The 27,340-nt window shown below is 50.9% G+C and overlaps 1 protein-coding gene across 1 annotated transcript; it reads left to right on the top strand.

Moving 5' to 3' along the window:
- The first annotated feature begins 13,278 nt into the window (after positions 1-13,278).
- Positions 13,279-27,024, top strand: LOC144729802 (3-oxo-5-alpha-steroid 4-dehydrogenase 2-like). Its single transcript, XM_078610305.1, has 6 exons — positions 13,279-13,352; positions 19,950-20,348; positions 20,542-20,705; positions 22,959-23,060; positions 25,316-25,466; positions 26,059-27,024. The coding sequence occupies exons 2-6, from the start codon at positions 20,077-20,079 to the stop codon at positions 26,123-26,125; spliced, it is 756 nt and encodes a 251-aa protein (XP_078466431.1). The 5' UTR covers positions 13,279-13,352; positions 19,950-20,076; the 3' UTR covers positions 26,126-27,024.
- Positions 27,025-27,340: the final 316 nt, after the last annotated feature.

The raw sequence follows: 27,340 nt of genomic DNA, 5'->3' as shown, positions 1-27,340 counted from the left end.
TTCGTAGTTGAACCTGCCACTTCGTGACTGAACCTGCCACTTCGTGACTGAACCTGCCACCTCGTGACTGAACCTGCCACTTCGTGACTGAAGCTGCCACCTCGTTACTGAACCTGCCACTTCGCGACTGAACCTGCCACTTCGTGACTGAACCTGCCACTTCGTAGTTGAACCTGCCACTTCGTGACTGAACCTGCCACCTCGTGACTGAACCTGCCACTTCGTGACTGAACCTGCCACTTCGTGGTTGAACCTGCCACTTCGTGACTGAACCTGCCACTTCGTGACTGAACCTGCCACCTCGGGGTTGAACCTGCCACTTCGTGACAGAACCTGCCACCTCGTGACTGAACCTGCCACTTCATAGTTGAACCTGCCACTTCGTGACTGAACCTGCCACCTCGTGACTGAACCTGCCACTTCGTGGTTGAACCTGCCACTTCGTGACTGAACCTGCCACTTCGCGACTGAACCTGCCACTTCGTAACTGAACCTGCCACCTCGTGACTGAACCTGCCACTTCGTGGTTGAACCTGCCACTTTGTGACTGAACCTGCCACTTCGTGGTTGAACCTGCAACTTCGTGACTGAACCTACCACTTTGTGACTGAACCTGCCACTTCGCGACTGAACCTGCCACCTCGTGACTGAAACTGCCACTTCGTGGTTGAACCTGCCACTTCGTGACTGAACCTGCCACTTCGTGACTGAACCTGCCACCTCGTGACTGAACCTGCCACCTTATGACTGAACCAGCCATCTCGTGACTGAACCTGCCACTTCGTGACTGAACCTGCCACCTAGTGACTGAACCTGCCACCTCGTGACTGAACCTGCCACTTCGTGACTGAACCTGCCACTTCGCGACTGAACCTGCCACCTCGTGACTGAACCTGCCACTTCGTGGTTGAACCTGCCACCTCGTGACTGAACCTGCCACTTCGTGACTGAACCTGCCACCTCGTGACTGAACCTGCCACCTCGTGACTGAACCTGCCACTTCGTGACTGAACCTGCCACCTCGTGACTGAACCTGCCACCTCGTGACTGAACCTGCCACTTCGTGGCCCAAGGCCATGAAAGGGGCTTCAAACTTCAAAGGGACTCTGCTGCCTCGTGTCTCAAACGTCGTTACTTTGGGAGGCGATAATCCACAACCTGGCCGCACCAGTACAGTACATTACGTAACAACAATAACATAAGAATCGGTTTTACCCTTTCTGACAATAATACTCGTATTAAGATGTTCTAATAGGGGCCGTCCATAAATGACGTCACGCGATTTTGGACGATTTTTTACCCCCCCCCCTCGTCACACGGCGTCACAAAAAGTCAGACCCTCCTCAAAAATGACGTCACAAAGCTCTGCCCCCCTCCAAACCATATTTCCATTTTGAAAATAAAACATGCTTCAAATCGCTTTAAACTATTGTCATTGTAGTGCGTACTTAATGTGGCGCTGCACTCTGATGTTGTAGGAAAAACATGTCTTAAAAAGGAGGCGTTGGAAAGCTTACATTTAGCATAAAATCCACTTGAAAATATTCAACGTCTAACTAAAACTGCAGATGTTCAGAATAATATATTGAAATTATCTTATAATTATCAAATATTAAAAGTAATTATAACAAAAAAGAAAACTTCGTAGTAGAACGAAGCAAAATGGAGAGTACAATTATAACAATCACATATTCATTCCACAGAATGAAAAGCCCTGGTAGAATCATTATAATCAAAATCTTTAATAACAATCATTAAAATTTTTTTCAAAATGTATGCCTCTCCATTATCCCATGGAGAAGCAAATTGCTCCTTCATGGAGTAAATAAAACGTGACCTTACTAAATTTAAATATCTTCTTGGTTCTTTCGGTAAAGTCACGTAGAAGGGAGATAATAAAATAATAAAAATAAAACATAATAAAATAATTCTCACGACGTTTCGGCCACAACGCAAACAGCCGTCCTCAGGTGAAGACCAGGTCTGTCGGGGAGACTGCGTCTGAATGAAACACCACCACGCTTGGAGCGTATATTTAAGCTGGGTTGGAAGCGAAAGAGCGCCTTGACAAAATAATTTGCATATCAAGAAGAATTTAGCATATTTATGGAAAATGCAGATATGTGATTAGCACTACTTGTGAAATGCGTAGGAGGTGGGCGGGGGGTTTCAAACTCATATTATGCCCGTGCATTATGCAGGATTAGCAGCATCAAAGGGAAGGGATAGGGGTAACATTAATAAAGGGAAGGAATGTTAATAGTATGTAGCTGCAGTAACTAAACCACCACGTAAAAAACTAAAGTATAAACTACATCAGTATCATCAGTATACTAAATATACTCTCCAATAAGCTGAGCTACTAACAGTAAGTAATACATTACAATTCTTCGTCGCAAAAAATATAATATGCTTCCAGCTAAACTTTTTTCCTTTATATCACACGGGTCTACCCCGTACTATATACTTCCATAGACAAACCCAACATTAAATTATATACTGTATTACTATACACCACCCTATACCTTAGAATAATACATAGTGTAACATTACACTATGTATTATTCTACCCACCCTACTGTATATCACACTGCTGTATAATCACTATACAATAACGATACTATATATTACCTTATACATTGTATTAAACATTACAATTTTATACTATTTATTATACAATCTGCTATACACTATACCATTGACCGTCGAGTGAAAGATACTAAGAGGAAGCAACTAGATATGTCAATGGAAGAGTGGTAGATATATAGTCATGCCAGTGAGTGGACTGCGGTCTGAAAGTCACCGTAAACGTGAACACAATCAGTTAAGATCCGAAATGGTTTATTACGTCCTTCCAATGATTGCTGAGCCAGCATCCATCTTCTCGGTTGAAATTGTCTCTGTGTTTGTATATGTGGATCGCCTCATGAACGAATCTCTCATGGTAGCCAGATGGCTTGCAGAGAACCTCTGTCTTGGAGAAGTCAATGTCATGTGAGCCCACTGAATTGTAACAGTGATCTGCCACGGCGGAGGTGTTTGTCCTACTGTGTTTCAGGTCTGCTTTATGTTCACGGATGCGGTCCGAGACGTGTCGTTTGGTTTCTCCAATGTAACTGCTACCACAGAGGTGGTGGGAATCCGGTTTTAGGTAAGCATCTGGATTCCCACCACCATCCATCCCAGAAGAATTCCCTCATCAAGACTCTATACCATAGAGCCCAATGCATCTCCGACCAGGAACACATTGCCAGTGAACTCAAACACGTACGCCAAGCTCTTAAGGCTAATGGTTACTCCGACTACACAATCCGCAAAGCCATCACTCCAACCAGCAAGAAAGATCCTGTTGAGGAGCCTTTCAAAACCATCACCTTACCCTACATTGCTGGGGTCACAAAAAAGATCTCCAAAATCCTGATTAAACACAAGATCCAGGTCCGATTCAACACAGTACATAAAATCCGTGATCTGGTCCCGTCTGTAAAAGATGTGGTTCCAGACATACAGTACCCTGGCATCTACAAACTAAGTTGCCTCTGTGGTAGCAGTTACATTGGAGAAACCAAACGACATGTCTCGGACCGCATCCGTGAACATAAAGCAGACCTGACACACGGTAGGACAAACACCTCAGCCGTGGCAGATCACTGTTACAATTCAGTGGGCTCACATGACATTGACTTCTCCAAGACAGAAGTTCTCTGCAAGCCATCTGGCTACCATGAGAGATTCGTTCATGAGGCGATCCACATATACAAACACAGAGACAATTTCAACCGAGAAGATGGATTCTGGCTCAGCAATCATTGGAAGGACGTAATAAACCATTTCGGATCTTAACTGATTGTGTTCACGTTTACGGTGACTTTCAGACCGCAGTCCACTCACTGGCATTGTATTCTCCGCAGGGAATGGATTCTTTGCTCCACTGCAAGTCTCCTACTACCACTCTTCCATTGACATATTTAGTTGCTTCCTCTTAGTATCTTTCACTCGACGGTCAATGGTATAGTGTATAGAAGATTGTATAATAATAAATAGTATAAAATTGTAATGTTTAATACAATGTATAAGGTAATATATAGTATCGTAATTGTATATTGAATATACAGCAGTGTGATATACAGTAGGGTGGATAGAATAATACATAGTGTAATGTTACACTATGTATTATTCTAAGGTATAGGGTGGTGTATAGTAATACAGTATATAATTTAATGTTGGGTTTGTCTATGGCAGTATATAGTACGGGGTAGACCCGTGTGATGTAAAGAAAAAAAGTTTAGCTGGAAGCATATTATATTTTCTGCGCCATAGAATTGTAATGTATTACTTACTGTTAGTATTTCAGCTTATTGGAGAGTATATTTAGTATACTGATGATACTATGTAGTTTATACTTTAGTTTTTTACGTGGTGGTTTAGTTACTGCAGCTACATACTATTAACATTCCTTCCCTTTATTAATGCTACCCCTATCCCCTCCCTTTGATGCTGCTAATCCTGCATATTGCACGGGCATAATATGAGTTTGAAACCCCCCGCCCACCTCCTACGCATTTCATAAGTAGTACTAATCACATATCTGCATTTCCCATAAATATGCTAAATTCCTCTTGATATGCAAATTATTTTGTCAAGGCGCTCTTCCCCTTCCAACCCAGCTTAAATATATGCTCCAAGCGTAGTGGTGTTTCATTCAGACGTTGTCTCCCCGACAGACGTGGTCTTCACCTGAGGATGGCTGCTTGCGTTGTGGCCGAAACGTCGTGAGAATTATTTAATTATGTTTAATTTTTATTATTTTATTATCTCCCTTCTACGTGACTTTACCGAAAGAACCAAGAAGATGAATCCCTGCAGTCACGAAAGCTTTAAATCGAAATTTAAATAATCAAATAGTTAATAATGAAAATTAATCAAAATTAGTGTTCTTATAACAATTCTATATTAATTTAAAGTTGCGCATTTTTATGTGACGTCACATTTTTCAACCCCCTTCCCCCTCGTTACACATCGTCACAAATGTCTGACCCCCCCCCCCTAGGTGCGTGACGTCATTTATGGACGGCCCCTTGGTTGTTTCGACAGCTATTCTCAACCTCACCTTATCACCTGTTCAAGGTCCAATAAACCACGGTAAAAGTGGCACAGTAATGTTTCGGTTACTGTTGCATCGAACCATGGACCTATGAAGATAACCAAATTCCAGGGCAAGGATCAGGGCCAAGAGAAAATAAATAATTGGTGTTTGCAAAGAACAACACGGGAGAGTGCAAGGATTTTCACGGTTACAGTGCAATCTATTTACACAAGTCACATGAACAATATGAATGTGAAGGGCAGTAGAAATAACTGTCAGGTTAGAACACGATCAACGCAGTCCTAACAACTACTGATGCAAGTCCAGACTCCAGAGCTCAGTCAAGGGAGCAAGGGATGTCAGCCTACGTGAAATGAGGCAGAAGGACACACTGCTACATTTTGTACTACCCAGCGGGCGTTGATGAAAGGGATACACAACAACAACAGCAACAACGGTAGCAATGACAAAAGCAACAACAGCAATACGAAGAGCAGCAACAATAACAGCAATTGCAACAACAGCAGCAAAACGAATAACGACAGAAGAAACAACAACAGCGACAACAACAACAACACTTTGCGATGGTGACGCTGCGACTGCTGCTGCTGCCAGGCTTGCTTGCGGCCCGGCCCTGCTCTGAGCGAGTCGAGTGGTCTGGTCAAACAATACCTCCCCTGTTCCCTGGAGAATGGGGGGCCATACCGAGAACTTATTGTCGCTTGGAATCAACTCGGCCCAGCATCATCAGTTGACTTTCCGGTTCAAGCTACTTGAATTCCACACCCACTGTGCTACGATCTGCTGTGGAAATACTGACCCCTCCCCGACCGTGTTCGTCACTTCTTGCAGTGCCTCGCACGTGGTTGTGCTGCAGATCTGGCTTCTTCTGCCCGACATCCACACGATCACGGAAGCGTGCTTTCATTTGGTACACTGCTGCTGATATCCGGTATCGAGCCAAACAAACCCTGGACCATGGCTCCTCAACTTTGAATTGGTCAACGCACGGTTCATAGACACACAAGACGGTGCTAATCCAGGATCTGATCAACGATTGTGGACTTGACATATTGGCCGTTACCGAAGTCTGGGTATATGACGACTGATCGGACGTAATTAAGCATGAGGCTGCACCTCAAGGATACGCTATTTTACATCAGCAGCGTCTTAGGAAGCCTGCCATGGTGGTGGGATTGCACTGATTCGCCGTGAAGACATCTGCGTGAAAGTCCTGAGCGACTCATTAACAATCACGTCATTCGAGCTGTCGCTTTTGAAAATAACGAACAGCATCCGGCGGCTTATGATCACGGCCATCTATCGACCGCCATCCTCACCGCTGTCAAAATTCTTTTCCGAGCGTTCCGGTCTGCTCGACTGTGGGTCACTTGGCTCTTGCTACATCATCTGTGGTGACCTGAACTCTCCCAGGCCGACTGATTATTGTGGTAAAATAAAATCAACAGTGATCTCGCCGAGATGATCGACATAGTTTAAACCAGCATGTCAGCGGCGCAAGACGTTGCCCGGGAAATACACTGGATCACACATCTTCACATGCCACATGGGTATTGCAGATCACAGCCTCGTGACATGCAGAGTGGCATTACTGATGATTGCCCACCCGTCATAACGATATCATACAGAGACTCGCTTATTGAGCCGCCTGCAGATCTGCCGACCGACTCATGATTGAGTCTCGCGACAGCGAGTTGGCTCGCGATTCCCGTGCCCCGTGGCGCGTCGTGAAGGGTCTGCTTCACTCCAACCACCCATCAACTAGTCAACCCGGTCTATGCACAGTACTTGCGACGTTCTTCGCCAATACAATATGTAAATATGTTGAACTTTCTTCACACCGTACGTAGCCAACCGTGCTAATCAGAGGTATGGTGACGATCAAGACGGCAGTTTCTAACTTGAAGGCAACGCATTCTCCCGCTCTGCCATCGAAGTTTGATGAACCTGCAACCGATGCAAAAGTCGAGACGCTGGCACCAAAATTGGTGGCAGAGGTGCCGATGTTCAAAGCACGGCCTGCCAAATAAGAAATCGCCGATCGACTCCATCGAGACGTCGATTCTCAAAGCATGCTCGGATGTGCTTGCGCCACTGATTGTCCACAAGGCAACTCTTTCATTCACTGACGGATGTTTCCCAGACTGGTTCAAAATGGCGCAGGTAACAACCGCTCCTAAAAAAAAGTAGGCCTGAGCCTCAAACTATTGCCAGATCTCAAACCTGAGTAGGATTTTAAGGTCATAGAGCGCCTTTGTCTGAAGCGGTTACTTCCCCACGTCACTGCTATGGGCAGATTCAACCCATTGCAGTCAGCGTAGCAGAAGTTCCACAGCACTGCAAACGGCTCGACTCAAGATCACCGATGACCTCTACAAGATCATGAATGACCGGTGTGTCGCAGCCCTGATTGGCCTCGATCTCTTAGCTGACTTCGACACCATCGACCATGAGATACTCCTCGGACGACTAGTTTCAAGTTTCAAGTGTAGTTATTAGGTGTCGCCCTGTGAGCCATGTGGCTCTTGACTCGGGTGCAACCGCAACAAACAGAAACATGAACATAGAACATCTTAAAATGACAACACGCAACAGAAACATCCAGGAAAAACCAGCAAAATCTTTCAGAAAAAAAACACAGTAAACAAGGTTGCGTGAAAAAATCCCAATGGAATTTAAGTAAAAAAAACAACCAAAAGACAATTTAGATGAAAGTTATCAGGCTCAGTACTTCAACAAACAAACATGGCTTAACCAAAACGTTTCTGAAATCACCAAAATAAAACTATAAAAACAATGTAACAACAGTGACCATAGGAACTGTGATTAAAATGTAACCATATACTTAACATAAACGATATACTTAACATGTACAAAAATAGCTTTGTCGCCATAGCCACTAGCATGAGTAACTTCATAACAGCACAAATATCAGCAGTAGTATCGTACTGTATCAGTGCACCTTTTTAGATCAGCACACGATAATCAAATCTTAAAAATCATACTTTGCAGCAGACATCCGTTGCGATGCATTTAATTGCAGGCCACTCAGCATATCAGTCGCAGGGAGGGGGGGTATACAGCTCCTCAAGAGCAGTTTTGAGTGCAGATCTCACAAGTAGTGATCCAAGTTTCAGTTTATTGGCGATAGCATTCCAGACCCTTGGAGCATCAACAGAAAAGGCCCTTCCTCCAGTATTTGTACGGCAATGAGGAATGTGAAGTTGGTAAATGAGCGAGGACCTGAGGTTACATTTGCTCTTCGAAACAGTGAGGAGATCCAGCAGGTAGTCTGCTGATTTTTTTGTAAGTACATCGTGAATAAATACGATCTGTTGCACCAGCCGTCGATCATTAAGAGATGGTAAGTTTGACCCAATATAGAGATCACAGTGATGGGTCCTATATGGGCAGCTCAATGAAAATCTTAAGGCCGAATGATAAATTGGGTCAAGCTTCTTCAGTACAGTACTGGGGGCTAATTTATATACGATGTCACAGTCATCAAGTAGATGAAGTATGGTAGCTTTGATCAATTCCAAACGGAACATAGTGGGGAAGCAATGCTTGTGTCGATATAGCAAACCTATTTTTTATTTAGTCTATTTAACAATATAATCAATGTGATCTTGAAAATTTAGTTTTGAATCAAAGATGACCCCAAAATACTTACAGATCTTGACTTACTATATTTGATAATTATTTAAGGAATGTAATTGGGGAAAAATAATTTCCTGCTTTAGTCCTGGTGAGAAGCATAACACTTTGGATTTGATGGTATTCAGGACTAGTTTAAGAGCAACTAGCTGATGTTGTAGTTTGTTGAAATCATACTGGAGCTTAGCAATCACGTCATCCGGAGAGCGGCCAGCAGTAATCAATATCGTGTTATCTGCAAACAGATTTACCCTGGAATGATCCAGGTCAGTACCCAAAGTCATTGACATAAAGAGAGAACAAGAGGGGGCCGAGGATGGAACCCTGTGGAACCCCTTTTGTTATCTTAACATTGTTTGACCTCCAACCATCTATGAATACAGTTTGGGTGCGAGAAGAGAGGTAATTTTTTAACCATTCCACTGTGTGTTTGGAGGAACGGAGGCAACTTAGTTTACTAAGCAGGGTGTTGAGGTCGACTGTATCAAAGGCTTTGGACAAGTCCAGAAAAAGACAGGCGCAGTACTGCTTATTATCCATGCTATTGTAAATGTGATTTAGAGAGTCTAGTGCAGCAGATGTGGTGCTGTATTTTTTTGAGAACCCAGATTGGTTTCGAGGTAAGAGATTCTTGTCGGACAGGAAGATACTAATTTGGTAGTTCAGTAATTTTTCAAAAAAATTATATTTAGATTGGTCGGTAGTTATTTTGATCATATTTATGGCCCCCTTTATGAAGTGGACGAACATAGGAATGTTTCCATTGTAGAGGTACCGATGCTTCATTGATGGACAGGTTATAAATATGGGCTATAGGTTTGTATATTAGGTGACCAACAGTTAGCAGAGCAAAGACGGGAATACTATCTGCTCCAGAAGAATAGAACCCTTTGGGGTAGGACAGATGTTTCAGAACATTATTTTCGTGGATAGGCTGGAAACTAAATTCGTTGAATGTTTGTACAGGGGTGTCAAAAACTGGATTAGCAGGGTTTACTCCCAATACATTATTATTATTATCAAAAAGGTCACCAGCTTCAGAAAAATGAAGGTTAAAATTGTCGACTATTTTTGAGGCTCTGAAAAATAGTCCCCATTTCGGTTAAGTGCAACTGGAACATTATAAGGCCGCACTCATTGTACACAAAGTGCTTGGCACAAATGAACCACAATACCTTGCTGATCTCGTCATGGAGCATAAACCATCACGCCAATTCTGGTCATCCCCGCAGCGACTTTTGAGACGGTCACTGCGTTGCGCGCTTTCAGGTACGCTTCTGCGGTCGTCTGAAACGCTCTTCCTTCCGATGTTAGGAAGCCACTGGAGCTACACACTTTTAAATCTCGATTTAAAACTAATTTCTTTAGAATTGCTGTTTATGTTTCGTTTGTTGTCCTCCCACACCTACGATTAGCACTGTTGGCTACGTACGGTGTGAAAGAAGTTAAACATATATACATACAAGTTCACAAGTCTTGCACGCAGGCTGAGCAGGGCTGCACAGGCCTCAGACCCGCGGGTCTCGGCACGAGCCAGGCAAGGTGCAGGGGTCACAAGCTCATCGGGGTTGGAAGGTCTGGGGCACTGACCGAGTAGAGTTGAACAGCTCTCAAGGTTTTAAGGGTCTTCGGTACAGACCTAGCAGAGCTGCAGAGGTGACAAGAATTGCAAAGGCTGAGTTGCACGCGAGATATGCTCTCAGATGATCTACTGTTTACTGGTACTAACTCTGTAACACTGTACCGTGATGTGGTCTCATGCATTTCCAGTCACTGGCACACCAGAGTATGGATCCTTGCAGTCACGAAAACTTCAAATCTAGAACAAATCTAGAATGACACCAGACTCTCCCCTCCCAAGATGCCCCCACCTGAGATGGAGAACAACGTCACCCCCAGTAAACGTCCTCTGCCACAGGAAGACTCGACCACGCGATCTACTTGTGGAAGCTTTGGCTTGCCACTGCTATTTATTTAATAAGATTTTCCGCGTGTTAGTTTATTCAAATCTCTGCCGACTGTTAAGCGTGCCCCCACACCCCCGATAGGTCTTGACATCAGGGCCATAGCAAGCAGGGCCATGGCAGGAAGGACACCCCACATATTTCAACGGTTATGTTTAAGTACAATTATTTCAGAACAACAAATAGTGCTACCGCTGCGTTGGCAGTGGTGCACGAACAACGACAACAACAACTCAACACGTTCCGTGTCAATAAAAAAAGGACATATATAAAAAGGCGACGTTTTGGGCAACGGGTTAGAAAAGGCACCCAGCGCTTGTTGAGTGGAGCTGCCCTGGAAAACGAGGGGGTCAAAGGTTGCCCGGGCTGCGTCTGGAGTCGCCCAGCGCTGTCAGGTGACCTCAGGGCCCGCTGCTGCAGCGGCAGTCTGCTGCATAAAGGTGTCAGTTGTTGTACCAGTTGAAAGGGTAAAAGCCTATTTCTATATTTTGCCACTGGTAAAGGAGGTCTCATAGTGTAAATGCTTACCCCGAGCTCTCAATACTCTGATAGTGCGCTGTTTTTGAGTTGTACGCCTTTTGGCGTCATCTGGTCCAACACCAATGGAGACTAGGCTCTAAGAAAAGCTGTCTCGGGTGTGGACCAATCAACTTCAAGGACAGTGCATATCATTATCATCATCAGAGTTGTTTCTTTTTGTTTGCTTTTTTGACTACTTGTGTTGTGGTTATTGCAAACATGATGCCTTGTAAAAAGGTGCCAGTTTTTGTAGCAGTTGAAAGGGTAAAAACCTACTACTATAGTCTGCTGCTGCTCTTCCCTCAGGAGGATATCGCTGCTCGTGAAGATGCCGCCGACCTCTCCTCCCAGCTGGCGGTCATGACGTGCTCTGCCGTTTCCATGAACGCGTTGACGTCGGCATGAAACGTTCCTGCGACAACGGCAACGCACCCCCAACAGGTTACCGCGACACGCGGAGTCCTCATTGAGAGCTACACGCGGAGTCGTCACTGGGAGTGACACGCGGAGTCGTCACTGGGAGTGACACGTGGAGTCGTCACTGGGAGCGACACGTGGAGTCGTCACTGGGAGCGACACGTGGAGTCGTCACTGGGAGCGACACGTGGAGTCGTCACTGGGAGCGACACGTGGAGTCGTCACTGGGAGTGACACGCAGAGTCGTCACTGGGAGTGACACGTGGAGTCGTCACTGGGAGCGACACGTGGAGTCGTCACTGGGAGTGACACGTGGAGTCGTCACTGGGAGCGACACGTGGAGTCGTCACTGGGAGTGACACGCGGAGTTGTCACTGGGAGTGACACGCAGAGTCGTCACTGGGAGTGACACGCAGAGTCGTCACTGGGAGTGACACGCAGAGTCGTCACTGAGAGTAACGCGTGGAGACGTCACCGTGTCGAGAGGTGGAAGTAAGGGGCCGTCCATAAATGACGTCACGCGATTTTGGACGATTTTTGACCCCCCCTCCCCTCGTCACACGGCGTCACTTAAAGTCAGACCCCCCCCTCCCAAAACCATATTTTCATTTTGAAAATAAACCATGCTTCAAATCGCTTTAAACTATTATCATTGTAGTGCGTATTTAATGTGGCGCTGCACTCTGATGTTGTAGGAGAAAACATATATACTGGTAGGAACCTCCTGGTTACACCAGCCCACAGGGGATTATTGTGTCCGTCCGTCCATCGTGCAGGGAGGGGCTGGGTGGGGAGGGGCCGGGTGAGGAGGGGCTGGGTGGGAAGGGTGGGGAGGGGCTGGGTGGGGAGGGTGGGGCTGGGTAGGGAGGGGAGGGTGGGGATAGTGGGGAGGGGCTGGGCGGGGCTGGGTGGGGGGGCTGGTCACCCCGTGGTGCCCTTATAAAACTTAACGTTTAACCTACTCACGCCGGCTTGTGCCCGCCCTCACAGTCGGGCATATTTGCGGAATACACCACGCCGCCGTTGACCCTGGCCATTGACCGAGCAACCTAACGTTCCTACCAGCTCCCTCCGTAGGAATGTGTTTAAAAAGTCTATTTAATTAAGTAGAACGTGTTGTCTATATTTATTTAAAGTTGCGCATTTTGATGTGACGTCACATTTCTCAAACCCCCCTCCCTCGTCACAAATGTCTGACCCCCCCCCCCTAGGTGCGTGACATCATTTATGGACGGCCCCTAACGCAACGGAACCATGGCATGATGCTGCTTCACAGGGCACTCCGCGTCGATGCCAGCAGCCCTGCAGAGGTCCACGTGGAAAGTCAAGAATCCCTCAAATTCGGCGTCGACGCGTGGCGAGCCGGGGAAGGGCAACGAAGTAAACAAATACATTGTTGTACTGTACCGCTATCCTGCCGCGTCTTCACTCCAGACCCTGACGTGTGGTCAACTGACCCACACCACGAGACGCACGGTGGGGAGAGAATGGGTGGGGGGGGCCCTCATGCAGCAGTGGATTGCCAGGAGGGCTGGAAACGGACTGATCACGTGCGTGAGTGAGTCATCGATTTGGCGGGTCAATAGGTCAGCCTCGCGTTACATAAAAGCGCTTCGCCTCCACAGGGGGGAGTCGCATCACACGGAGCGGGATCACGAGCGGGGACCTGCAGCGGTAACGACTACAGGGTAACTCCACCTCTCATGGCACTGTGTGAGCGACACTGCGTGGGTGAGTGACACGAGTGCTGACACTGCGTGGGTGAGTGACACGAGTGCTGACACTGTGTGGGTGAGTGACACCCGGTGACGCTGTGTGGGTGAGTGACACGCGGGGACACTGTGTGGGTGAGTGACACGCGGGAACACTGTGTGGGGGTCGCTAGCCCCCGAGATCCCTCCCTCGATAATGCTAACGGCCGGGCTAACATCATCAATCGCCCCCCCGCTGCTAGGGGAATGCGGCTCTGGACAATAGGCTCGCGACCCTCTGGCACGCGCACCGCGGTTCCGGGCGCTTTTGATATGCTACTTAATGCTCAACCTGCGCGGCGCAAATTCCAATCAATCCCTTTCTCACGCAGCCCCCCCCCATTATCGCAGTTTATGCGGCGGCGTCCGTCACAAAGGTGCGCCGGGGGAATTTGTGCACGGCTCCCCGCGTGACCCCGCTCTCCCGATTACTCATACTAACAGCCTTATCCTTTAACTCCCCTAACAATGGTGCCTGCGTGCCCAAGCGTAATTATGCCGTCCCTCCGCTCCCTGTGCGGGGGGTGCCTGATTATGCAATTCAGATGCGCTGCGTGTTTTCTAATGATGCTCCTCCATCACAATGCTTATTCCCTCTGCCTGCTCCGTCGATACTTGCGTGTGTGGGGTGTGTGGGATGCGTTTCACCCGCGGTGGCCGAGTGGCCCCTCGCTGCGACCTTGCAATCTTAAGGCCGGTCGCAGCGCCGCGGTGCAAGGTAGCGTCGGGGGAGGTCGTCCAATTCCCTGGTCGCCGGAAACCGTGAAAGTTTAATCCCGGTAAGGGCTTCTCGGATAAAAACCGGTCGGCCAGGTGACCTCCCCTAGGAGCTCTATGGGGGGGGGGGGGGGGGAATGCGTGCGGGTGTGTTCATGTGAGGTGAGGTGAGGGGGACGCGGGGTCGGCTCCGTCGCTTGGTGGTGGCGAGGTCGGAGATGGGGCGCCTGCTGAACGGCTTCGTGGCGGCGGCATGACAACTGTGTGGGTGAGTGACACGTGCTGACACTGTGTGGGTGAGTGACACGCGGGGACACTGTGTGGGTGAGTGACACGCGGGGACACTGTGTGGGTGAGTGACACGCGGTGACGCTGTGTGGGTGAGTGACGCTGTGTGGGTGAGTGACACGTGCTGACACCGTGTGAGTGAGTGACACTGTGTGGGTGAGTGACACGCGGTGACGCTGTGCGGGTGAGTGACACGCGGGGACACTGTGTGGGTGAGTGACACGCGGTGACGCTGTGTGGGTGAGTGACACGCGGTGACACTGTGTGGGTGAGTGACACGCGGGGACACTGTGTGGGTGAGTGACACGCGGGGACACTGTGTGGGTGAGTGACGCTGTGTGGGTGAGTGACACGCGGTGAGGCTGCGTGTGCGAGGCGTGGTGACACCGTGACACGTGGGAGTGTCATTGCGTGTGTGACACGTGGGTGCTCCTGTGTGAGTGACACGTGGGTGGAGGAGGAAAGGCGAGTTTCCTCCTGCGGTCGTGGACTTAGGCAGGAAGTGGCAATCGCGAGTGCCGGGCCACGCGTGCAACGAGGGTGAGTGTGAGAGTGTGCGTGAGACAGGGTGAGTGTGTGTGAGAGAGTGTGAGTGTGTGTGAGAGAGTGTGCATGAGAGAGCGTGAGTGTGTGTGAGAGAGTGTGCATGAGAGTGTGCGTGAGAGAGGGTGAATGTGCGTGAGAATGTGCTTGAGACAGGGAGAGTGTGTGTGAGAGAGTGTGCATGAGACAGGGAGAGTCTGCGTGCGAGTGTGCATGAGAGAGGGTGTGAGCGAGGGTGAATGTGCGTGAGAGTGTGTGTGAGAGATGGTGAGTGTGCGTGAGAGAGAGTGAGTGTGCATGACAGAGGGTGGGTTTGCGTGAGAATGTGCGTGAGACAGTCGGAGTGTGTGTGAGAGAGGGTGTGAGCGAGGGTGAGTGTGCGTGAGAGTGTGCGTGAGAGAGTGTGAGTGTGCGTGAGAATGTGCGTGAGACAGGGTGAGTGTGTGTGGGAGAGGGTGTGAGCGAGGGTGAGTGTGCGTGAGAGTGTGCGTGAGAGAGTGTGAGTGTGCGTGAGAATGTGCGTGAGACAGGGTGAGTGTGTGTGGGAGAGGGTGTGAGCGAGGGTGAGTGTGCGTGAGAGTGTGCGTGAGAGAGTGTGAGTGTGCGTGAGAATGTGCGTGAGACAGGGTGAGTGTGTGTGGGAGAGGGTGTGAGCGAGGGTGAGTGTGCGTGAGAGTGTGCGTGAGAGAGTGTGAGTGTGCGTGAGAATGTGCGTGAGACAGGGTGAGTGTGTGTGGGAGAGGGTGTGAGCGAGGGTGAGTGTGCGTGAGAGTGTGCGTGAGAGAGGGTGAGTGTGCGTGAGAATGTGCGTGAGACAGGGTGAGTGTGTGTGATGGGGCAGTTGTGGAGAGAGTGGAGTGATTTGACATTATCTGGGCAGTGTGCTTATGACCCTGGTTTGACAGCAGAGGTCTCACTCCGAAACAGTCGGACGGCATTGTCTTTTCATCGGCTGCGTAACGCTGTGTGGAAGCTACCTGGGTCTATTGCTCCACACGAAGCTTCGGGTCTTCTCGGTCAGTCATGACTTCCCTCCTCTACGCTTGTGAAACGGGGACCCCTCCAATGGAGCATCTCCGCCGGTTAGAAACATTGAGGCTGGCCTGCCGACGATCCATCCTGGATTTAACCAGGCTGGATTGTGTGAGGAGCTCACAAATCATTGAAAGATCTGGACAAAGTCCCATCAATGGGCTCCTCCGGCGGGAAAGGCTGCGTTGACCAGGACATGTTGCCGATATGATAAGCCAACGCATGCCCAAAAAGCTTCCATTTGGCCGGATAGAGGGATGGTGAGTGTGCGTGAGACACGGTGAGTGTGTGAGAGATGGTGAGTGTGTGTGAGAGATGGTGAGTGTGTGTGAGAGATGGTGAGTGTGTGTGAGACATGGTGAGTGTGTGTGTGAGATGGTGAGTGTGTGAGAGATGGTGAGTGTGTGTGTGACACGGTGAGTGTGTGTGAGATGGTGAGTGTGTGTGTGACACGGTGAGTGTGTGAGAGATGGTGAGTGTGTGTGAGATGGTGAGTGTGTGTGAGACATGGTGAGTGTGCGTGAGACATGGTGAGTGTGTGAGAGATGGTGAGTGTGTGTGTGACACGGTGAGTGTGTGTGAGATGGTGAGTGTGTGTGAGATGGTGAGTGTGTGAGAGATGGTGAGTGTGTGTGTGACACGGTGAGTGTGTGTGAGATGGTGAGTGTGTGTGAGATGGTGAGTGTGTGAGAGATGGTGAGAGTGTGTGAGAGATGGTGAGTGTGTGTGAGACATGGTGAGTGTGTGAGAGATGGTGAGTGTGCGTGAGAGATGGTGAGTGTGTGTGTGACACGGTGAGTGTGTGTGAGATGGTGAGTGTGTGAGAGATGGTGAGTGTGTGTGTGACACGGTGAGTGTGTGTGAGATGGTGAGTGTGTGTGAGATGGTGAGTGTGTGAGAGATGGTGAGTGTGTGTGTGACACGGTGAGTGTGTGTGAGATGGTGAGTGTGTGTGAGATGGTGAGTGTGTGAGAGATGGTGAGTGTGTGTGAGAGATGGTGAGTGTGTGTGAGATGGTGAGTGTGTGTGAGATGGTGAGTGTGTGAGAGATGGTGAGTGTGTGTGAGAGATGGTGAGTGTGTGAGAGATGGTGAGTGTGTGTGAGATGGTGAGTGTGCGTGAGACATGGTGAGTGTGTGAGAGATGGTGAGTGTGTGTGAGAGATGGTGAGTGTGTGTGAGAGATGGTGAGTGTGTGTGAGATGGTGAGTGTGTGTGAGATGGTGAGTGTGTGAGAGATGGTGAGTGTGTGTGAGATGGTGAGTGTGTGTGTGAGATGGTGAGTGTGTGTGAGAGATGGTGAGTGTGTGTGAGATGGTGAGTGTGTGTGAGATGGTGAGTGTGTGAGAGATGGTGAGTGTGTGTGAGAGATGGTGAGTGTGTGTGAGAGATGGTGAGTGTGTGTGAGAGATGGTGAGTGTGTGTGAGAGATGGTGAGTGTGTGTGAGACACGGTGAGTGTGTGAGAGATGGTGAGTGTGTGTGAGAGATGGTGAGTGTGTGTGAGACATGGTGAGTGTGTGAGAGATGGTGAGTGTGTGTGAGAGATGGTGAGTGTGTGTGAGAGATGGTGAGTGTGTGTGAGACATGGTGAGTGTGTGAGAGATGGTGAGTGTGAGAGAGATGGTGAGTGTGTGTGAGACATGGTGAGTGTGTGTGAGAGATGGTGAGTGTGTGTGAGAGATGGTGAGTGTGTGTGAGAGATGGTGAGTGTGCGTGAGACATGGTGAGTGTGTGTGAGAGATGGTGAGTGTGTGTGAGAGATGGTGAGTGTGTGTGAGAGATGGTGAGTGTGCGTGAGACATGGTGAGTGTGAGAGAGATGGTGAGTGTGTGAGAGATGGTGAGTGTGTGTGAGACATGGTGAGTGTGTGAGAGATGGTGAGTGTGTGTGCGTGAGAGATGGTGAGTGTGTGTGTGACACGGTGAGTGTGCGTGAGACATGGTGAGTGTGTGTGAGAGATGGTGAGTGTGTGTGAGAGATGGTGAGTGTGTGTGAGAGATGGTGAGTGTGTGAGAGATGGTGAGTGTGTGTGAGACATGGTGAGTGTGTGTGAGAGATGGTGAGTGTGTGTGAGATGGTGAGTGTGTGTGAGACATGGTGAGTGTGTGTGAGAGATGGTGAGTGTGTGTGAGAGATGGTGAGTGTGTGTGAGACATGGTGAGTGTGTGAGAGATGGTGAGTGTGTGAGAGAGATGGTGAGTGTGTGTGAGATGGTGAGTGTGTGAGACATGGTGAGTGTGTGAGAGATGGTGAGTGTGTGTGAGACATGGTGAGTGTGTGTGAGAGATGGTGAGTGTGTGTGAGATGGTGAGTGTGTGAGACATGGTGAGTGTGTGAGAGAGATGGTGAGTGTGTGTGAGACATGGTGAGTGTGTGTGAGATGGTGAGTGTGTGAGAGAGATGGTGAGTGTGTGTGAGAGATGGTGAGTGTGCGTGAGACATGGTGAGTGTGTGAGAGATGGTGAGTGTGCGTGAGATGGTGAGTGTGTGTGAGACATGGTGAGTGTGTGTGAGAGATGGTGAGTGTGTGAGACATGGTGAGTGTGTGAGAGATGGTGAGTGTGTGTGAGACATGGTGAGTGTGCGTGAGACATGGTGAGTGTGTGAGAGAGATGGTGAGTGTGTGTGAGACATGGTGAGTGTGTGAGAGATGGTGAGTGTGTGAGAGATGGTGAGTGTGTGAGAGATGGTGAGTGTGTGAGAGATGGTGAGTGTGTGAGAGAGATGGTGAGTGTGTGTGAGAGAGGGTGAGTGTGTGTGAGAGAGGGTGAGTGTGTGTGATACATGGTGAGTGTGTGTGAGACATGGTGAGTGTGTGAGAGATGGTGAGTGTGCGTGAAAGAGGCTCTTTGTATTTAGAAGTATCTGAATTATATATTGTTCCCCGTGCACGGACAGAGCTGGCGCGCATTTTATGAATTTATTGATTTTAGTGCAAAGAGTCAGGGACGGCTCGGTCTCCAGGGTGCAACGTACTTTAACAGCGATAACAAGAGATAAGCATGTTGTGCACTAGTGTTCTGTCATGTGTAACACGTGTAACACGCTGTATAGTGGTATTATGCGGTGTACCAGCAGGAACCCGTGGGACTTTCGCCGTAAAAAGAATGCGAATATGTACGTTTTATCACTTGGTATTTTTGTTTTATACATTTGAATATTTCAGTATCTTAATGACTAAAACATGTTTTAAGTTATTTATTGTGGCATGAACAGCATTTAAACAAATACAATAATTTGTTTAAATATTTTTTCAACAAATAAAATGTGTTTGTATAATTGTTCAATGTTGACTTAAAGCTTTCGTGACTGCAGGAATTCATGTTCATTGGGTCTTTCGGTAAAGTCACGTAGATCGAAAAAAAAAATCACGGCGTTTCGATCGCAACACAAGCAATCGTCATCAGGTGAAAACATATCGGGAGAGCTGCTGAGGCTGTCGTGAAGCTTTGAGATGGTGGAGCCCAAGGGTCACAAGCGAAGTGGGCGGGGCTAGTGATGAAATTTGCATGTAGATGTCAGGTCGGGTAAATCGGAGATTCGTTTACCTTTCTTCGACTTTGCACGGCTGTCGTGTTTTCATACTGTTTGTTGTTGTAACGTTCTTACCCCATGCCCCTACTGGACATCTGTCAAATAGAGCTTAATGCCTCATCGGATTCCACCTGCAGTATAAATACTGATTCTGATTCGGTCCGCCCCCATGTGCAACAAAGGCGGCCGGGCGTGGTGCTGGCCTCACGCCGTGCCGGGTCCATAGGCGCTCGCTCACACCCCTCGCCCCGACAGCTGCACGGGGGATCTTTGTCTTATCGTGCATACCGGCAGTCTTGCGCAACTGTGCCGGTGTGTGTGTACACATCTCACCACGTGCATGTGCACGTTGCATACCTTTACCTGTGTGTGTGCGCGTGTGTCTGTCTGCTGGTCTCCCACCCCCCGTGCGGCCGAAGTGAACGGGCGCACTCCCCACCACCCGCCGCCCGCCTCCCCGGACTCACGAGTCCCCGCCCCCCCCCCCTCCTCCTCCTGCTCCACCCCTGAGTTCCGCGGGACACCCGAGCGCTCCGGCGTGCCGCCATGGCGTGCAGCCAGCTGTCCGTGCAGCTCATGTCGTGGGCCCTCGGGGTGGGAGGGGTGGCCTACCTGCTCCACCAGCAGCGCCACCGCACCAAGTACGGGCGCTACCAGGCAGCGGAGACCGCGCTGCCGGCGCGCCTCGCGTGGTTCCTGCAGGAGCTCCCGTCCTTCCTGGTGCCCGTGCTGCTCCTGCTGGGCGCTGGCGGGGCGGACACCCTGCCCCTGCCCAACGCGCTGCTTCTTCTCATGTTCTGCGGCCACTACTTCCAGAGGTGAGGCGGCGTGCAGCTGCGGGCACGTGGGCAGCGGTCACAGCGCTAGAGGGGCAAAGACCCCCGTCTTACCCTTGACCCTCAGCACCCCCTCCCCCCCCCCCTCCTTGGGCCTACTCTTCCCTTGGACCGCTCGTGGATTTGACCCGGCCGGACCCCTCACCTTAGCCCCCCCCCCCCACACGCCCCGCAGGACATTCGTGTTCTCGCTACTGAGCAACGGGAGGCCCACGCCACTCGCCATCGTGGCCTACGCCTTCGCCTTCTGCTCCTACAACGGCTTCCTGCAGGGTCACCAGCTCGTGCACTGCGCGGCATACCCGCCCTGGTGGCACCGCGACCCCAGGTTCATCGCAGGTAAGAAGGGGGCTCCATGGCCAGGTATGGGTGGGGGAGCGATGGGGGATGGCGGGGGGGCCACGCGGAGTCTTTGTTTGCCAAATTCACCGAGCTAAATGCAGAGGGCCAGTTTCTGGTTGCATCTAATCCTCATAGCAAGCTACGTGGATATTTCCACTTTTCAAAAGCCAAATCGAGTCTGAAGACTCGTTTAAAAAGGGTTCCCGCATCGGAGCGTTTGGCGAGTCCCACGCATCAGCGAGCGGAAGCAGCCACTTGATTTTAAACAACGCGTGGAGGGTGCGGGATGCTTCCGCTCAGCAGCAGCTACTGCTGCAGCTACTACTGCAGCAGATACGGCTGCAGCTACTGCTGCAGACACTGCTGCAGCTACTGCTATAGATACTATACGGGCGCGGCCAGCAACAAACAGCACGATCAGAGTAAATTTTCCACGTCGGCTTTGACGACCAATAATATAAAACCCATAATTGGGTTTTGGGGTTTTTTATTTGGGTTGGGTCGGGTTAAGAAAATGTGTGTCGTAAATCTTCCTCCACCCAACACAGTCACTTAATAAAGGTGCCAAGTGTCTTACCGCTTTCGCAGCAGCATCATTAGCAGCAGCAGTAGCAGCAGCAGTAGCAGCAGCAGCAGCGTCGCTGTTGTTGTTGGAAGGCGATCTCACGACATTGGACATTGGCTAACGACGTGTCTCTGGACAACACATCTCTGATCGATCACAGCTGTTCACCTGACGATGCTGAATGTAATCTCCGGCGAAACGTCGTTCCCATGTACACGTGGTGAGATCGCTCGCCAACAACAACACTTGGCACGTTTGATCAAGTGACACTTTTATTAATAAGCTGTCGGCCGGATGAGGGATTTACGACGCACATTTTTCTGTTACACCACCCTAACTCACCGACGAATCACGATCAGAGTTGTAATAAGTGGCAGAGACGTCACCGCGGCGCTTGCACCAGGCTAGGTGCATCTTGAGGCCACCCGGATTGTAGAAGGCTCTGGCTGCTGGCAGGAGGTGACGGAACAGACCCAGGTGCTGCGGGTCGACTGAACGAGATGACTGGGCAGATGCCCCACCTGTGCTCCCCACTGTGCCAACATGCTGCGTTTTATCCGCCCGGCGTTCCACTCGTTGTTGTGAGCTTCGCTATGAATCACCATAAATACACACAGGCACACTGGCAGAAAAATACAAATATAGCCCGTATAGCATCATATGTAGGCTGTGCGGTTAAGTGCTAACCCATTCCTGCGGAGGGAGCTGGTAGGAACGTTGGGTTGCTCGGTCAATGGCCAGGGTCAACGGCGGCGTGGTGTATTCCGCAAATATGGCCGACTTTGAGGGCTTGCACAAGCCGGCGTGAGTTGGTTAAACCTTGAGTTTTATAAGGGCACCACGGGGTGACCAGCCCCTCCCCACCCAGCCCCAACCCTCCCATCCCCCACCCAGCCCCACCCTCCCCACCTAGCCCAGCCCCTCCCCACCCTCCCCTCCCCACCTAGCCCAGCCCCTCCCCACCCTCCCCTCCCCACCTAGCCCAGCCCCTCCCCACCCTCCCCTCCCCACCTAGCCCCTCCCCACCCTCCCCTCCCCACCCTCCCCACCCAGCCCCTCCCCACCCTCCCCACCTAGCCCCTCCCTGCACGACGGACGGACACAATAATCCCCTGTGGGCTGGTGTAACCAGGAGGTTCCTACCAGTATAAGCGAGCAACCTAGTAAGGCTGCCGGCACGGCAGTGCTGGTAGTTTCATATCGCACCAGGGTACAAACACAACAACAACAACCAGAACTCACGAACAGGTTGTGACGTCACTACAGCGCTTGTGCCAGGCTAGGTGCACACACAATAGCACGTACGTCGAACTTCTTTGGCACCGTACGAAGCCAACCGTGCGTGGCAATCGGAGGTGCGGGGGATGGACAACAAACTAAACGCAAAAGGCATAAAATCATCAACACTTGGAGACGGGGACGTCACCAGCTGCTGAGCACAGGGCTCAATGGCCGAAAGCGTCACGGGGACAGCAACAAACAGCACTGTCAGACTTGTAATAGACACGAGTGAACAAGACGTAGCTGGAATGGAGCGAGGTCTTTGTGGTTAAGAGTTTGGAGAGAAGATAAACGATGGGAAGAGGGAACTCCAACGTGAAGCAGTGGGAGGGAAGTGTCGTGAGCCACAGTGCCAGGCTAGGTGCACACGCACGCGCAGTGACGGGGTCTGTGGTCCCGTTCAGGGGTCCTGCTGTTTGCGCTGGGCATGGGGATCAACATCCACAGCGACAGCATCCTGCGAGGTCTGCGACGCCCCGGACAGACCCACTACAGCATCCCCCAAGGTGAGGCACCCCTACACACACGCGGGGTGTACCCCTACACACACACACACAGGGGCACCCTTACACACACACACGCGGGGTGTACCCTTACACACACACACACGCGGGGTGTACCCTTACACACACACACAGGGGGGCACCCTTACACACACACACACAGGGGGGCACCCTTACACACACACACGCGGGGTGTACCCTTACACACACACACAGGGGGGCACCCTTACACACACACACACAGGGGGGCACACTTACACACACACACGCGGGGTGTACCCTTACACACACACACAGGGGGGCACCCTTACACACACACACAGGGGCACCCTTACACACACACGCGGGGTGTACCCCTACACACACACAGGGGTGTACCCCTACACACACACACACAGGGGCACCCTTACACACACACACGGGGTGTACCCTTACACACACACAGGGGGGCACCCTTACACACACACGCGCGGGTTGTACCCCTACACACACACACCGGGGTGTACCCTTACACACACACGCGGGGTGTACCCCTACACACACACACGGGGTGTACCCTTACACACACACACGCGGGGTGTACCCCTACACACACACACACAGGGGCACCCTTACACACACACACACAGGGGCACCCTTACACACACACACGCGGGGTGTACCCTTACACACACACACACGGGGTGTACCCTTACACACGCACGCGGGGTGTAGCCCTACACACACACAGGGGGTGTACCCTTACACACACACACGCCGGGTGTACCCTTACACACACACACACGCGGGGTGTACCCCTACACACACGCGGGGTGTACCCCTACACACACACACGGGGTGTACCCTTACACACACACACGCGGGGTGTACCCCTACACACACACACACACACAGGGGCACCTTTACACACACACGCGCGGGGTGTACCCTTACACACACACGCGGGGTGTAGCCCTACACACACACACGCGGGTGTACCCCTACACACACACGCGGGGTGTACCCTTACACACACACACAGGGGCACCCTTACACACACACGCGGGGTGTACCCCTACACACACACACAGGGGCACCCTTACACACACGCGGGGTGTAGCCCTACCCACACACAGGGGGTGTACCCTTACACACACACACGCGGGGTGTACCCTTACACACACACACGCGGGGTGTACCCTTACACACACACACGCGGGGTGTACCCTTACACACACACGCGGGGTGTACCCCTACACACACACACGCGGGGTGTACCCCTACACACACACACACGCGGGGTGTACCCTTACACACACACACGCCGGGTGTACCCTTACACACACACAGGGGGGGTACGCACGGTTTGGGACGCAGGTTTCCAACCCCTGCCCATGGTAAACTGTACTTCCATGGGGAACTGGACTTACATGGTAAACTGGACTCCCATGGTGAACTGGACATCCATGGGGAACTGGACTTACATGGTAAACTGGACTCCCATGGTGAACTGGACTTCCATGGTGAACTGGGCTTCCATGGTAAACTGGACTTCCATGGTGAACTGGACTCTCATGGTAAACTAGACTTCCATGGTGAACTGGACTTCCATGGTAAACTGGACTCCCATGGTGAACTGGACTTCCATGGTGAACTGGGCTTCCATGGTAAACTGGACTTCCATGGTAAACTGGACTCTCATGGTAAACTATACTTCCATGGTGAACTGGACTTCCATGGTGAACTGGGCTTCTATGGTGAACTGGGCTTCTATGGTGAACTGGACTCCCATGGTGAACTGGAGTTCCAACTTAAATAAGAATAAAAGAGGCATTTAATGTTTCGAATTGCAAGAGCCGCCACTGCAGTCCTTAACGCATACCGCTCCGGAGCCGCCGGTTAGTGGGCCCTGCCCCAGAAGGCCCCAGAAGGCCCCAGAAGGCCGGCAGGGCCTGGGGCAGCACGCTCCTCTCAACGAGCAGACACCGTGAGGACGGCGTGGAAGCACGCCTCACGCTCCATGGCGAATCACGGCCGGGCACTTTCACGGAGCGATGCGTGCTCCGGGTTGCACCGACTTCTTCGTTGATTTGTTTATTTCATCCTCACCGATTGCAAAAGCTTTCAATAATACAATAAGAATGTAGCCTCGTTAAGCCTACGTTGCGTTCACAGAGACGCGACGCGCGATAACACTACAGGGTTAACTCGCCACGGGATGCCTTGATAGGGGATAACTGGACACGGGATAACACGGGACCCCGCATGGACCCCTGCAGGGGGTCTGTTCGAGCTGGTGTCGGGGGCGAACTTCCTGGGCGAGATCGTGGAGTGGAGCGGCTTCGCGCTGGCCTCATGGTCGCTCCCCGCGGCGACCTTCTGCATCTTCACCGTGTGCGCCATCGGGCCGCGCGCCGTCCACCACCACCAGTACGACATCACCACCATCACCATCACCACCATCACCATCACCACCATCACTATCACCACCACCACCACCACAAACATCACCACCATCACCACCACCACCACCATCACCACCATCACCACCACCACCATCACCACCATCACCACCACCATCACCACCATCACCACCACCACCACCATCACCACCACCACCACCATCACCACCATCACCACCATCACCACCATCATCACCATTACCACCACCACCAGAACATAATCACCACGATTGTTATACCCATCACTACGATAAGCAGCAATAGTTACAACGCCACCATAATCTTTACCACCATTATCATCACCACCATAACCCGTAAGACATCATCACATTATAATGTGATGATAATTATTACCATCTACCATAACCGCTATAACCTTACCGCTACCATCAGCACCATCTCCATCACCAGAAGGGACTTCATATCCGTCTACATCACCATCGCCATCGCCACCATTACCGCCGCGAGGGCAACCGCAAGACAATCCACATCACATCGGTAACGTCACCGCCATCGCCCAGATCACCGCTGCGACATTAAACCCGGTGTCTCCATTGCAGATTCTACCTCGAAAAGTTCAAGGACTACCCCAAGTCGCGTCGCGCACTCATCCCCTTCCTCCTGTGAGCCGGGAGCCAGAGCTCAGAGCCGGGAGCCAGAGCTGAGAGCCGGGAGCCAGAGCTGGGAGCCGGGAGCCAGAGCTGAGAGCGATTGGTGGCGCGCCTCTCATGACTGTGATGTCATCGTAGTTAATTACAAGAAGCGCAGTGGTGCCTGCACCGACATTGATCGAACGAATGAGCGAATGACTGAATGAATGAACGAATGACTGGTTGACTGATTGAGTGGCTGCATTGGCAGACTCACTGACCCGCTCGTTGACTCACTAAATCACGAGCTGACGACTTCGCTATCCGGTTGATGGATTGGCTGACTGCTTGCCCGACGGGCAGCTCAATGAATCGCCCATGGAGCGACTGGCTGGATAGCCCACTGGTTGACGATTTGACCTGACTGTTTTACTGGCTGGATGACCTCAATGAGGGACTCCTCATTCACTCACTAATTGACTGACTGGCTATCCCACTGACTCACTAATTGACTGACTGGCTATCCCACTGACTCACTAATTGACTGACTGGCGATCCCACTGACTCACTAATTGACTGAATGGATAGCCCAATGACTGAATTGCTAATTGATGGTTTAGTTAGAGCAGGGGGATTTCTCTCCCCCGCGTCGCGGCCAATGGCGAGGGTGTCCGGAGGATCTGCCCCGCGGGAGGGAGGGAGGGGACCCTGTGTTACACCTCCCCCCCCCCGGCGAGGAGAGAGAGGGAGCGCTCGCCCGTTCCGTTACGCAGCCTGGGCACGGCACCGCGGGCGACGAGGCTGTGATGTCAAAGCGATGATGGGGATTTGATGGGAGTATGATGCGGTGACGGGACTGTGACCTTAAAGCATGCAGCGACCGCTCGTCTGTGTTGTGCAACTGGCGCTGTGTAATAAACACTGCTGCGGTCGTGATTGCTGAACGTGTGGCTCGCGTCGTGAACCTAATGGGGGTCTGTCACGACCCCTGATCCCACCCGGACCCCTGATCCCATGAACCCCCCCTGATCCACTTACCCAACCTCTTGATGCCACTGCGTAGGTGTTCGCGGCTGAGCTGCTCCGATTCGGGTTGTCCTGCGTGTTGTTTAGCACCATGAACTGACTAGTAAAGTTTAAACAATTCAGATTCTGGTTAACCCTCCATCCCCCCAGCACGTGGATCGAAACGTTGGACATCGTGCCGCCGAACAGCACGCGCGCGGCCCAACCGGAGCAAACGTGTGGAGGT

The sequence above is a fragment of the Lampetra planeri genome, chromosome 33 (assembly GCF_965212315.1).
Source record: "Lampetra planeri chromosome 33, kcLamPlan1.2.h2, whole genome shotgun sequence".
Classification (NCBI taxonomy): domain Eukaryota; kingdom Metazoa; phylum Chordata; class Hyperoartia; order Petromyzontiformes; family Petromyzontidae; genus Lampetra; species Lampetra planeri.
Note: the sequence above shows the minus strand (reverse complement) of the source record. Positions and strands in the feature narration are given on the sequence as shown.

Bases quoted from the DNA above. Each gene is read 5' to 3' on its own strand.
- LOC144729802 (XM_078610305.1), top strand. From the start codon at position 20,077: ATGGCGTGCAGCCAGCTGTCCGTGCAGCTCATGTCGTGGGCCCTCGGG. The intron at 23,061-25,315 runs GTGAGGCACCCC...GGACCCCTGCAG, and splicing joins CCACTACAGCATCCCCCAAG to GGGGTCTGTTCGAGCTGGTG. The intron at 25,467-26,058 runs GTACGACATCAC...TCTCCATTGCAG, and splicing joins CGCGCCGTCCACCACCACCA to ATTCTACCTCGAAAAGTTCA.